General features: G+C 36.4%; 2 protein-coding genes across 4 annotated transcripts in view; one reads left to right on the top strand and one right to left on the bottom strand.

The window, feature by feature from the left end:
- The window catches only part of ARL13B (ADP ribosylation factor like GTPase 13B), a 39,007-nt gene that overhangs the window by 8,285 nt on the left and 16,081 nt on the right, over window positions 1–14,641 (top strand). The gene's annotated exons all lie outside the window — the stretch shown is intronic.
- STX19 (syntaxin 19) lies at window positions 1,224–14,436 on the bottom strand. 3 transcript variants are annotated; one of them, XR_010622519.1, is made up of 3 exons: window positions 14,198–14,436; window positions 8,885–9,106; window positions 3,700–3,965 (listed from the first exon to the last, which is right to left on the bottom strand). XR_010622519.1 is itself a non-coding variant. In XM_065741935.1 (2 exons), exon 2 carries the CDS (start codon window positions 2,548–2,550, stop codon window positions 1,675–1,677), a length of 876 nt encoding a protein of 291 aa, XP_065598007.1. In that variant the 5' UTR covers window positions 2,551–2,651; window positions 14,198–14,436; the 3' UTR covers window positions 1,224–1,674. The 3 variants fall into 3 exon arrangements, 1 of the variants encoding a protein (XP_065598007.1); XM_065741935.1 differs by lacking the exons at window positions 3,700–3,965; window positions 8,885–9,106 and adding an exon at window positions 1,224–2,651; XR_010622520.1 differs by lacking the exon at window positions 8,885–9,106.

Raw genomic sequence — 14,641 nt, 5'->3', positions numbered from 1 at the left:
ATAATGATTAAACTACATTGCAATTTAAAGCATTAAAAGGGAAACAAATTAAAATGATGACTGATCTAAATTTTTCAAGAACAGTTAACAGTACATACCATATTGCCCTCTTGGATGTATTCTGTATTCATTTAAGCTACTAAGGGAAGATACTAATTTTTATTAATTCAGATACCTATTATGCATTCCTTAAATTAGGATCCTAGGCTTATACAAAATTACAGAATTTCATAGGACCATTTAGTGTTCTGAGACTCTCAACTAGTTTTTCGAGCCACTCCTTTAGTACGAATAAATGTCTTGCTTCCCTACAAGAAAGCCAGTGAAGACAAATGTTGATTATACCACAGTGAGTCTGAACTGTAGCTGGAGTATGTGATCTGAGGAGATGCAAGAGAGCTGCATTTATTCAGAAGTAGGAAGAAACCAAGGGGGGGAAATCCTACTGCTGCATAATAGGGAGGTGCAGAGAAAATGGAACACAATTCTCAGAGAGGTGGTGGTATGTGGAGAGGGGATAGACAAGAGATGCAACTAGATAAATGCTTGTCCTGATTTGACCAAGAAGCAAAGCAAGAGGTTCCTTTCAAAGTAATTCTCTGCTTCTAGATTATGGACATTTTTAAAAAGGATGGAGGGATCTTGTTGTTATGTATTTATTTTATTACTAATGAAAGTGAAACTGCAGAAGCAACTGCGTGTTTGTGTAGGCTAGACAACAGTAATGTCACCTCTCATCACAAAGTAATAGAAGTATCATTTTTCCCCTACACTTACCTGGTAGGTGTCTGCCTAGTAATTGAAAGTATCTCTGTCAGTTTATTATTACTTGGATTCTCATCAGGCTGATAACAAATGTCCTCTAGGCTTGAAATGGTCTTTTACTGTTCATGTTATTTAATGTTTTCAGAAAATACCAGCTCAAAACCTGTAAGAAATCTCTCTAAGCAATACAGAAATGCATTATTAAAATAAATAACAATGTGTTCTGCATGCCCCAAAGCAATGCATACTGTCCTACAGTAATATGAGCGTTATTTCCTCATGCCAGGATGGACTTGTAAGTAACCTTCTAAGGTGTCAATATTCACATAGTCTTGATAACCAAAGAATACATCAGAAAACAGTTTTTACATCAGTTTGTTGATTGTTATTTAGATTGTCTGCTTTATGTATTATTTTTATTTGAACTATTTAAAGTCTGGGGGAGTGGGGGTGGGGGAATAAATTTGAACCAATATGAGCACTTGAGGAAACAAAACCTCACAGTAATTAAAAGAAAACTAATTATTACTTTATAAAAGGTAATTCCATCAGTCTTGTGAATCCTGTCTGAGATTCACAATAATTTTGATGTTTCCCAAAATCACAGATGACATGATGACACATTGTTTTGTTCTTATGAGTGGAAGAACAAGAAAGCATTATATTTCTTGTTTGATCTTTTTCTCTAGTTCATCTACTTCTGTGAAAGCCACAAAATTTAGGCACAGGTGAAGATCTCATTTTAGTCTTTGAACTCGGTGTAGAAAAACTGGTGCAGTGTTTCCTGAATGAGTGTGTGGAAGCAAAAAAGGGAAGGAATAATGAAGCAGTACAAGGATCCTGGGATTGGTTGATAAGTTCAGTTCACTACATAGGAACTATAGCTATTGAGGAAATTAATTTCCTTTGTCACTTGCAGCATGGACAACACCAGCAGCATATTACTTTGCAAGGGTTTCTTTTTCGATACCTGACTGCAAGTCCAAATTTTTCTCTAGATATTTGGGTGTACTCTTGAGTGTTGTTCATACTGATTTCAATGTTGTTGATCACCTCCCCCTGCTCTTCCACCAGAACCGATATCTGGATGAAGAGTTCCTTCAAGTCTTTGATCTGACTCTCTAGGCTGACCAGTTCTCTGTGTCTCTGTTCGATCTCCGAAAGCTGAGCTTTAGTAATTTTGGCTTCAGTGAGTAGATTTTCATTGAAAATTTCCCATTTCCCTTGTTGGAACATGTCATTGACTTCATCCTCAGTCACCTCTTTCCCAGCTACTTCAAGCTGACGAACAATAAATCTTCTGCATTTCTCCTGCTTGGCTGTTATAGCTTCGTTGTATGAAAGCATAGCGTTTAGGTAACAGCGGGACAGGAAAGTGTGCTGGGAAGCTAGAATTCTTGCTATGGCACGTGATATCCCATGTTCACTTTCAACTTTTTTCACTGTTTTTGACAGTTCATCCAAACCTTTTCGTACGTGCTCTGCTTGGATTTTTATTTCTCTTGCTGCGTTAGATTCCTTTTTAAGAACACTGAACCTCCTCATCGAAGATAGTAGACTTTTTTGTTGTTGACTGAATTTTTGAACTTCCTCCACCAAATTGTTGATCTCATTCTGAAGCTTCTGGATTTCATGAAAGTGCCTTTCGGTTATAGGCTCCCTTTCATAAATAATGGCCTGCTGCTCAAACTCTTCCTGCTCTTCTTGTGCAGGTGGACAGTTATTTTCTCCAGCTGTCTGTAGTTCCTTGACTCGCAGTTTAAGCTCCTGGAGGCGATCTCTCATGGTTTTTGTGCTCAGTTTTTTTCTTTGTTCTTTGCCTCTCTTGCAACACAGGGAGTTAGCTCCAGTTTGTATTCATTTATTTATTTATTTTGCTTGTTTCCCTGTAATCAAATTGTAAAGAAAATCCATGTTAGCAGTTGCCTATGTGTATTAAAAGTAGTTTTGGAACTCAGAGCTATTTCCTTTTGTACACAGGTAAAATTAGCAGCCAATTGAAAGTGTTTGAGTGATATGAATACAAGTGAGTGTTATGAGTACAAGGAAGGTGATGTCAGAGCAATCTACCCTTTAATCCAGTTTCTGTAAGACTTAATCATGACCTAAAGTTTTTAGTTTATCTTCAGATATGCACAGTTAAATCTTCCCTTGGCTTTTTTATTATTATCTGCTTTTTCCACAACAGTAATTTGTAGCCAAATCCAATTTTTGTGATAGATTGTGGTTTATTATCTAGGACTTAAAATTACTGGGAATATGGTATGCAGGGAAGATTTCTATCTTGTGAAGGAAAAGATGAGTAACTCAATTTTTTATGAAGTTTTATCATCATTTGTTATTTGATGAAGGGAAGATGAATCACTTTAAGTATTTATGGAAATATAAACAAACTTTTATCTTCAGTGGCAAACAAGCACTAAAGCCTTTAAGACAACCTGTCTAAGGGAACAGAAATTTGACTTCAGTATGCTATTTTAAACTTCTAGTTTAGCCACGCTAGTTTTTTTTTCTCCTTTTTTCTTGCCTTCCCTTATCTGTGGGGTTAAACTGATGATAACTGAAGTAGTAAACTACAGCTAGCCAGAATTCATGGTTTAGTATGAAAATACTAAATAGAACTGGATCCAATATAAAAAATATTGAGTCTTGAAGATCTTATAAGCTTCTTTGGATTACTGTAATTTTACCTTGTCATTTGTGATCTTAATATAATTTTTACTTATGTATTCTGTACAACATGTTAGCATGCAATTCAGTAATGATTCTTAGAAAGTGGATTTAGTTATGTTTTCTGTCTTAACTGTTGAGCAAGCTTCACTGGAGATATTTAAACTCACTCTGAGAATTACATGAACAGAGATCTGTTAATCTGATACCAACTTTGCTAGTGGGAATGGTTTTATAGCAAATCTGAGAAACATTACCTTCAAATGGCTGTGGATATAGCTTTCAGCCTGACCTCTGCAGTCAATCTAAATTTCCAAGTTTGATTTTGAACGTAGAAAAATATTTTAGGGACTTGCTAGAAGACATCTTCTATTAAAAAAATTAAATTAAAAACAAACTCTTAGAAGTCAGCAGCTTGTTGCAGTTGGTTTATGCCCATACTAAAATAAATATTTTTTTAAAAATGACCACTGTTGAATGTGTGCTTGTCTTCTCAAATGCAGCAATATCCATGGAGACGTATCTGTAACCTGTAACGCACACAGTTGAAACATTAACTGGGAAGCTCCAAGAAACAAAAGTGTTAAGCATATTTCTGAATGCAAATATTTCTTTGTTAAATTTGGAGAAAGAACTTTTTTGTGCTAGGTGGAATAGGAGTTTGGGAGGAGCTGTTTGTTGGTTTTTAAGTGGGATGGCATGCTTCTGGGGTATAATTCACTGTACTGCATACCGGGAATTGGACCAAAAGGTTTGTGAGCTTTACCTTTCAGTAACTTTGACACACAACGTGACTGTTGTGAGCATTTCTTCCTATGAATGCCACTGAATTAAGTATTTGTGAAGGATTATTTGTTTGAATTTTCAAGACCTTTTGTCTGTTTTTAAATATTTCCTTTCTTTGTGAGATCTCTATTCAGGTAAAAAAAGTTATTTGGAATATTGCAGATATTCAAACTAGCACACAGCTTCTAGAAGTCTTTGAGTCATATTAATGAACTTGAGTTTAGGGAATTGATGCATACCATACACACATACCCTGCATTTTCTTGTGTATCTACTGCAGAGCTTGTTTTTTTAGTAGAATGATTTTTTTTAATCCTCTGCCCTGTAAACAAAAGAATTGCTCCATTCTGCACAAATCAAAAGTATTAGTCATTGCTGCTTTGATTGGCATTGGGCTTTTATTTTCAAGTTTCTGTATAAATCTAATAAAAGGTTAGTTTGTGATTAGCTTGCATGCAGTTGAAGTGATGTCACAGATCTTTCAGAGCAAAACTTTGGCCAAAGGGAATAACTGACAGTTTCCCATTAGAAAATGGCTATTAGAGACTCCATTGGAGACTGGCTGCACTGGGCCTGAGGTAGGAAAATACTGTAAGTGGTATTCACATCGACAAAGAAGTTTGGCCTTTCAGAGTTCTGTTAATAAGTGGTAACTGCTCTTTAAAAACGTCAACAATTCAGAAGTTCTTTAAGGGGCAACAAGTTTCTGTTAATCCTGAGCTGTTCAGTGTATCTCAGTTACTCAGAGCAAGAATTATTTCCACGAGATACTGCCTGATTTGACAGTTCAACGTGTTAGTGAGGGTGGGTCACCTATCTTGTGTATGTCTGTTGATTTCTGTAGGTGGACTCCAAAAATGTGGTGTGTATGCATATGTTTAATATTGTGTAACTCAGCAGTCTTTTGTTGTTTTTTTTTTTAATTAAGAGAAAGTTTCCATTGGATGTATGTTTTTCTTAAATTATAGGGATGAAAATATATTCTTAAACTTCCAATAAATGTTTTCCTTGGACTAAAATCAGAAACTGACAGTCTGTTAAAGGTGTTCAGGATTAGAAGACTACGAAATTTTTACTTGTGATTTTCTGGTCAAGTCAAATGTGTTTTGTTTTTTTTTTTTCATGGATTTATTCAGGCATAGATGATAAACTGTGCAAGTAGTATCTTTTAGCTGTTTTTAAAGGTTTCAGGGTAGTCTTCCTATATGACTGTGTTTTATAGACATTTATTCTCTTAAGTCCCAATTCTAGAGAATCTTTTTTAGTAAGCAAATGCAGTATTTCATTCTTTTATCCAAAAGAATGCATTTTGTAATAGCTGCACGGCATGGGTCTAATAACTGCAAATGTGCAAACAATTTTGTTATGTTAGAATAACTTTACATGATAGTTCTGCAGTTTCTCTGATCCCTTACCTGTATTTAAGGTCCCTAAGTAGTTTTTTTTTCCATAATCTAAGTCATAGAGCTGAACATTGTGAATGTTTTTTCCAGAGATTTAAACCTGGCTATCTACAGGAAGATTAGCTTAAAAACAAAACTTCAAACATACAGAGATCAATCGTAAGAAATAATGCTGATATTGTACTGTAGTGCAGGTTTCTTACTGCTTTTTTTTATTGATTTCCCCTGAAGCTTCTCAATCCATTTCTGTTATTTAAGATATGAACATAATGTTTATTGATTTACTGCAGGAGAATAAAAAAATAAAATAGAAAAAAAAGGTAGATAGTGAAAGCTACAGTATTGTACTGAGAGTTAACAGTCAGGCAAAATTCCAAGTAATTTTTTGGAAAATATTACTCCAGGGTGGAGAAAAATACAACATGTATTTATATTATTACAGTAATTCCTCCGCATTGCTTAACTAGTGGTGTTTCCCACAGCAAAAAGCAGCAGTTTCCTTGATGTTACATTCTTTTGAAATGTTTCACAAGTGCTTGGCACCACCAGGACTGCTGTGGGGAAAGTTCAGTGTGGGGCATTTGAAAGGAGCAAGGCTTTGGAGAATTGACCTGAAAATCTTGTTTTAGAACAGCCTAACGTACCTGTTGACCCATGTTAATTTAACATGGCTTGACAGTCCTGTGATCAAAAGCAAGTTCTAATGGCACCATTAATGCTTATGTGAGGTGGCAAGACTTTATTGTATCTAAGGAAATTCAAGTAATTACTGGAAAGCTGTAAAATGTGCATGTAGTCATCTAGTTACTCCATCAGAACACAGCACAGTTTCTCCAAAAGTCAGTCACTGATTTTTCTCATGTTCAATTTGCTGTGGCTTTGAAATGAGTCGATCACAGGACCGTAAGAATTAGGCTTGACCTTCAATTTGTGTATCTATTAACAATTATTATCTACTTATTGATGGTTTGGGTTCACTGCTCTTGAAATATTTGAATTCCTTGAGGGGGAGAAAATATAAAATAAAAAGCAGCAGAATTGCATGACTGTTAGGAGACTTTGCAAAATATGAATCACATAGTTATCCGCAAATGAAACAGTTTATTCTCAAATCTCAAACTTATAAAGAAGTAAGCAGAAAGCACTTCAGGTAGTTGATTTTTTTTTTTTTATGTTATGTTTGAACACTGAGCTCACACTAGGGAGTGGAATGTAAGCAATGGAACCCTGCTTTCATATCTTATGTCCTATCTGGACTGCCTTCAAAACCTGCCTCTGAATTTGCTTGCAACGTGGCAGGCTGTATTGCAACTGGAACACATGCTGGTTTCAAATAAATAAGGATGTCTTCATGACATAGGTAACCTTGGAAATAGTTGGCTTGACTTCTTGAGTGTTTCCTAACTAACTTGGTTCATATAGGGAGTCCTTTGTGTTGTTGTCCTTTGTGCTGGATTGTTTGTATAGGGGTGCATCCTGTTCTTTCAGTTGAGATGAAGGGCTTATTAAAGCTTTTGCCAACACAGGAAGAATATGACTGTTCTTTTAGAACTGAGTAAAGGGAATACATAGATGGAAATCTCTTGAGTGACTTAGTTTTCCCTACATTTGAAATAATGCCTGGGTCCAATCAGTTCCAACTTTCTCTGCTCTACTATTTCAAACAGGATCTGACATTTTTCAAACCCATTAAAAACCCGTTTTCAATCTGGTATTTAATACCAGGACTCCTTTCTTTAGAGTATTGATGTCTATCAATGACTTTATTTCTGCCTTTTCTGGAAGTGCTGCCTCACAGTAATGCTGAGGGGCAATCAAGCACAGTGTGGCAAACAGAAGTTTGAAGGAATTTTGTCCTTCAGTGAATGAGCACTTGTGAGTCTTGATACTGTCTTCATCTTTTGTGTGAGTATTGGATCAGGGAAGCCAGCTGAAGCTGGAATAACATTAATTCCTGAGAGCTAGCTGGACAGACAGCATTAGCAACAGTGACAAGTAAAAGTTTTCACTAATTAAATGTTCTGTGAGCTTGTATATCACCTAGACTTCTTCTACACTTAGCGTGAGGCTGTTGTTCCACCACTGGGATGCTTCAAGGTTTGCCTTTTAAGTCACTTGTGCAAATGTTCATTTGGCTTGAAAGAGTGTTTCAGGGGAAGAGGACTTATGCTGTTTGTAGCCAGAACCATTTAACATTCTTAGGTGTTCCATGTTATAATTAAATTTCACTTCAAGAATAGTGTTTTTGTGATCCTTCTATTTTTAAATATTCTTTGCAGTGCCCCCAGTTTGGCAAATCATTTAAGCAGATGCACAGATCTGAGCACACGGTTAAACCTCCCCAGAAGAGCTCCCTGTCTCCCAGTGCAATACATCATTTTCACTCTGAGAAGTTGAGTCTAGATTCAGGCAACACAAGCTCCAGTCTAACTGAAGATAGTGGACTTCGAGCATGTGCTTAAAATTAAACACCTGTTTAGGTGTCTCCCTAATCACTAATGATCTCATGTACACAGTTGTATTCTATAGAATCATTTTGTATTAGCAATGTCCTTGAACAGCACTTTTCACTTAGTACACTGTGAGAGTCCTTGCTAAGTTCTTGCTGACAATGTTACCACTGTAAGCAGTTCAGGTGAGATGCTGTCACAGGCCTGGTATTTTGCAAGCATTGTGTATAGGCATGCGTCTGAATGATTTAATCAACCCATCAGGGTGTCATCTGGAGAGGAACAAATGCTGAGCTTGCTTTGCAGATGTGGGAGCAATAAGATCCTCCTCTTTATTTTCTGCTGAAAGCTTTTCACTTCTGCAGATGTGCAGCTGCTGAAGTTCCCTGCCAAAAGGCAGCCTAAGTTACAGAGCTGGGAAACATGCACACATCTGTTTGCAGAGGAGAGCTTTGTTTCTGCTGTCCTGGGGGATTATGTTCTCTTGATAGATAGCACCGCTTTTCATGGAGGAAAGTGTCCAATTTCACAGGGCACCATAAGGGCACTTCGTAAATAGCAGTTCACTTGCCAGTGTCAGTCAAACACCACGTTCCTGGGTTAGAAATGGAAGAATTCCGAACTGTTTCAGACTGTTGGAGCTTTTTATTTAAAAACATTAAGCTTCCCTTAAGATAGGAATGTATTCCATAAACAAAGATACCTGTTGCAGCTGCAAAGCATGCTGTGAATGTAAGCTTTGTTTCCTTTTAGTTAAGAGTTGTGTCTTGGATTATCCAGAGCTTAATAGTAGTAGAGGGAAGTAAATACCTCTTACTGAAGTTGAGGAGGATGTCTTCTCCAGCACATGCAGCACTTTGGCATCTGATCAAAACCAGACCTGGAGGTATCATCCTCAGTCTACTGAAGTCATTGGGATCTTTTCCATGAATTAAGTGAGCTTGGCACCAGGCTGTAACTGAGAATGTTTTTCCCTGCCTTGATGCATTAGACTATATGGGTAGCAATTTGTGGTCTAATTCCGCAGGTGTCCTGAAGAGATGTGTAAGGTGTTGAGCTCTTTGCAGATTGTGTAAGAAACCCCAATCCCATTGTCTGACGTTTTTCAGCAATATCAAACTCAGAGAAAGATTTCCTACTGGGAAATCGACACGTTAACTTTTGTTTTGCACTGGATTTATTTCTATTTCTCTTTCCCCAGTATTCCCTTGAGTGACTCCAACCTGAAGTTTTGCCTCGGAGTCACCTCTCACAAATGCAAACATTTCTGTGCTTGTGTTGATGAAATGTATTGACAGTTATCTGTGCTAAAACTTGCCCCATTGTTGTTGTCTTGTTCACATAGTAGGAAATTTTTACTGCTGTATGTTTTTAGTGTACACAAATACAGTGTAAAACAAAGGTTCCCTCTGTTAAATTCCTAAATTCCTCTGTTAAACTCACACATATGTGTTTGAAGGAAAAACAGGTTTGCCTCTCTAAATTGCTTCATGTCTCACTTGCTCAAGGCAACCTTCCTGTAGGGGCTATAGGATGATTTTAGGGAGAAAGTGGATGGGGGTAAGGAGGGGAAAAGGATACTCTACAGAAAAGGAAAAGTCAGGGTCAGTTTTGCCAGTACATAAACTGTACTTAGAGATTAGGGATTATTGACCAGCTTTCATATGCATACTATATTCGGCAGAGAAAGGAGAGTAGGAACGCACGTGCTGAATGTCACTGTGGTGTGTCCCTGCACACACAGTTATCATTTGGATCCACTTGTGATTCAGTTTGTATTTGTTTGGGTAGGCATCTTCCTATGTATTACTGAGAGGTTTAGGAGCAGTTTTCACATCTTTGTCAAATATCTTAAGGGTACTACTGCAAGAGTATTGGCCTTTTGGTAACTTCAGTGTGTTACCAGGATTATGAGTCTCTCCAAAGTGATGGCTCATGTGGCTAGGATAGTCTTTACAATGACAAGAACATCTACACACTGTCTAGGAGAACTGATAAGTTGACTACCATTATCCATTGTTAATTTTTTACGGTGATAAAATATGCCTTAAATTCTTTTCAAAGATAACATCATTACCTCTGCTAAAACAACTTTATAAAAGAAACCACCAAACAACTGCAATAAAAATAAGGGTTGATTTGCTTTTCTGTTCCTTAGTTATGAGTCAATGAAGGGGACTAGGTAGAAGGTGCTTTCAGGGAACATATATCCTAAAGGAATTCCAGTTTAAAAGTAATTTTTTAATTAATAAGCTTCCAGGCTGGAGTTAAGTTGCATCTCTGTTATATTATGCAAAAAACAAACAAAAAATAAACATGTGTAACTGTTCTTTCTGACAGCATTGGCTTTGTGTCATGTTTGGGACCATACTCTGGTCTGGAACCTGATTGCTGTTTTACGTATCTTAGGTTTATCAACTTAATAAAAAGTTACTGAAGCATACATATCATTTAAGCTTAATTTTCACTCAGTAATTTGTGGGGAAGACTGGGGTTTTGAAAAGTAATTTAAATTTTTCTGAAAAAAGTGTATTTTCATTTATTCTCACAAGAAAAGAAACAGTATGTTTTGTGTTCTAGAATCTTGTGTTATTACTCCAGGATACATTTTAAGCAACTAAAGTAAGCAAATTTGTTACAGGTTAGATTTATTTTCTCTTTTCTTTATATATATATATATATAATTTTAATATATTAATATATTAAATATATTTTAATATAATTATATATATTTTATATATATATATATATGTATACTAGCTTAATTGTCTTGTAAGCAAAACGTGCTTAAACCAAAGCTTTTCAGGAAGTAAGGCAATTGGATGAAAATATCCCCTTAAATTATCATGTTTAAGATGATCATTCCTTGGAAAAACATACTTAAGACTAGTTCTAAGTTCATGTTTCAGTTTATGGGAAGTGTGGGAGTTGTTCAACAGGAAAACAGCAGAGGCAGAGAGTTTACCTTGGGTACAGGCCCAAAAACAGGCACAACTTGTAAGTGCAAGGTAGGTAAATACAATCAAAATATATTATATGATAGTGCAAAATCAATTGCATTTTCAGTGTGGGGAATTAGAATGAGAGAGATACCTATTAGTATTTTAAAGAAATTTTAACATGTACAGGCAGTTTGTGTAAACTGTAGCATGTTGCCTCATCACAGCCTGCTACGTGATGTCAAGGAAATAGGATCTTGCTATTTGTACCCTTGAGAAAATATCACACACCAGAACTGCCAGAAGAAAACTGAGTGACCTCCAAATGACCAATTTGGAGGAGAACAGAAATGGTGCATTTGAAGTGATGTATCCTGGGAGTTCTTTAGTTAATGTGAAATAGGTCATGGGAAGGGGTGTAACATTGATACCGACTGAAAATGTATGATTCAGATATAACAAAACAGATCCAAGTATTCAGGAGATTCACACAACAAAATTTCATAAGTAAAAATGTGTCGAAGATTGCTGAAAAATTGTCACTAAGCCATGCTGCTAGAGCAAGCACTTCAGCAGAGATTAAGGGCAGAAAATAGACCTTAGTTATTTAAATTAATTCAGATGTTCTTGGCCAGAAGTCTGTAACACACTTAAGATGTTGGAGGTACAGTTGTCTTAGGGCAGTTCTATAGCGTTGTGTGATATGGAAAAAGAACACTAAGAGAGAAGATGATAAAGGACTAGTAGAAGTTTATGGACCTTGGTAGTAGTAGGGTTGAAGAATATGGTAGGTTTCAAATCACCTGTATTAGGAGATTTTAAACTTTCCAATCTCTCCAGCTGCCAGTCCTCTTCCATATCAATTAGAGAGATGTGGTGATATTACTATTTTTATGAAATATTTGATTCAGTGATGCATAATGAAACGGTGACAAAACTGAGTTTGTACCCTTGGAGTTTTGTAACCTGTTTTGAATGTGTGTAGAAGACTTGAGGATAGAGGTCTGTCACTATTTCCTTGTGTACAGATGGTGATTCTCAGGTTCTCCACTGAAACTGTGGGCAGTGAAAGGTGTTAAGGTCATGCCTTTGAACTGACATAAGTTACACTTGCAGGAGCAGTATGCATCACTGAGTCCTGACTGACGAAACAATAATTACACCCTGCAAATCTGTTAGTCTGTAGGTTATTCTCTCTGGTTGCTAAGGGTCTGGAGCATCTCTTATTTAAAACTAAAGAACATATTTAAGGTGAAATACAGTATATAAAACAATACATATTTTCAGGGATTTCTTTTAATTCTTATACAAAAACGTGGCAGTATGACATACTGCTTTTTCATTTAAACATCTGGAATTTAAATACAATATCCTGGCTATAAGCTCAGATCTCTTTGGGTAAAGCCCATTTGATTAGTAGGTAGGATTAAACTGCTGGCAAAGCAGTGTGTTGTAGAAATACACTTTTGGTAAATTAGTGTAGGTCTTAGGTACAAGTTGGGAATGTGGTCATTTACCTAAAGTGAAACAAACTTCTGTCATTCTTTTAACCACTTCAAAAGGTAGTATGAGAATGAGATCGCTCTAGTGTTGCCTAAAGATACTGTAAACAGGATGAGTTTAGAGTCTTACATTTAAATAAGAGAATAGTTAGAACTGGAGGAACTAGTTAGGGAAAAGGATGAATTAAAGAAATTGATCTCCCTGCAACTACACATACACAAACTCTTAAGTGATGTTTGTAGGCAGACGATCTTGGAGCATCTCTTTCACTAGGTTTTCATCATATCTTACCCTCATATTCAAGTATTTGTGTGTATGTGTGTGTGTAACAATAGAAGTCATAATAAACAAACTAGGGAAAATAAATATTCTATGTTCAAAGCTCCCTCTTGCCTTTGTGTTCTGAGGAACTGTTGTTCAGTCACGCTCAAAGCTGTGGCTTCTTGAAGTAGCTTTAAAGCCCAGTGTTCTTAATCTCAGATAAATAATTCTCTTAAAGATGCATTTTCCTGAAATCACTTTTACTCAAAATTGAAAATTCTGATACTGCAGTATTCAGAGCACAGTATCCCTTCAGGATATTTGGTCAGTAATCTTTATGGCAAGCATGTGGACTTGACCAAACTTTTTGGGTTTGTGATAACTAATTAAACCCCAAAATAGTATCTCTAGACACTTTTACATATTACTTGTAACAGCCTGCCTGTACACTATGTAGTTTTCAGTGTTCTTACTGTATGGAAAATACAGCAAATGTATTTAAAACAAAACACTCCAAGCCTGTAAGCCAAAAAAATAAACACATGCAGGCACTCATGCAGAATAACTTCTGCATTTTCTCTGACTTTTCTCTAACATTTTTTTTTTTAATGAAAAGTATGTCCTTTTTATACTGGATTTTTTTGCCAAATCTTTTGGATTTTGAAGTAAATTTTAATGCTTGCTTGCTCACTATTTGCTGAGTAATTTACATTTTAGAAACAAGGCAATGAGTGCACATAGTTCATGTTCAGATGCTGTTTTTCACTGGTATGTCTTCTGGCTTCTGAGGGAAATTTTGAAGTGTAGATGTCAGTTGTGCCAATGCACACATACACTCCCTTTCCACACTGTTTCCCATGACTCTAAAAATAAAGTTCAAAAGCTCTGTAGTTGCTTAAAAAAATCTTCCACGACATAAAAGCATTTGGTGCCTTCCTTTTCTCTGTTTCTTTCATAAATAGCATTTTTTGTTACACTAAGAGGGTTCCAAGTATAATTTGTGAAATTGAAATAAGTAAAACATGATTTTATTTATGAAAGCCTTGGAGTTGGCAAACAACGTTATACACCAACAGCACTTTCAAGTGTGTTTTGATATATACTACTTATAGTTCTTAAACACAGTATATTGATATATATGAAGTTCTGTTGCTTTGGAAAATTAAAATCAAGCTCTATCCTCTAAGATAACTCTTATGCCTTCAGTAAGGAATGAGGTTTTATGCATAAAACTTGCCTCAAAGCTTAGCATTCCTGTGCATGAGCAGTAGAGCTCTGAGATGATACTAACCCAGTGCTCTATCCAATTATTTTCAGGGTTGACATTCACTGTCTGTGCATCTTGACACTTTGACAGACTACACAGCCTTTTTCTGTTATTTGCAACTTTTAAAATATTGAGTAAAAGAAAAGCTTTTACCTTTTAATCCTGTGCTGATGGCAGTCTTTCTATGTTATCCTTTAGAATAGAACTCCTGAGGGTAAGCTTGAGTGTAATGTGAAAAATATTGTTTTGAATATTTGCTCAAGTACTGTGTCTTGAGTGGCATTCCAGTAAGTCTTTTCAGCATGCTTTCTGCTCCTCGTCCTTAAGTAATTGTCCAAGGGCTCATCTTCAAGTGCAGCAGTGCGAGAGAGAAGCTGACTTCTGCAACTGTAGTAGACAGGCAAATTGATTACTTTCTACTTGGGGAATCTGGTTCTGCCTGTTTGCAACCCAGCCTTGCTACGAGGCGGATCGCTCTCATGGAGTTGGCCAATAGTAGGAAGTGCTTGAGACCAGCTCCCTAGGCAGAGACCTTGTCAGCTGCAGGCATAAGGCATAGCACTGCCTGCCTCTGAAGAGCAAGTCTAAGTGCAGTAA

This window comes from Cyrtonyx montezumae, unplaced genomic scaffold (genome assembly GCF_038088225.1).
Source record: "Cyrtonyx montezumae isolate F1298 unplaced genomic scaffold, pur_monq_1.0 scaffold_3, whole genome shotgun sequence".
Classification (NCBI taxonomy): domain Eukaryota; kingdom Metazoa; phylum Chordata; class Aves; order Galliformes; family Odontophoridae; genus Cyrtonyx; species Cyrtonyx montezumae.
This window is presented reverse-complemented; position numbering and strand designations above follow the sequence as displayed.

Coding starts and splice junctions, on each gene's coding strand:
- STX19 (XM_065741935.1), bottom strand. CDS start 2,550: ATGAGAGATCGCCTCCAGGAGCTTAAACTGCGAGTCAAGGAACTACAG.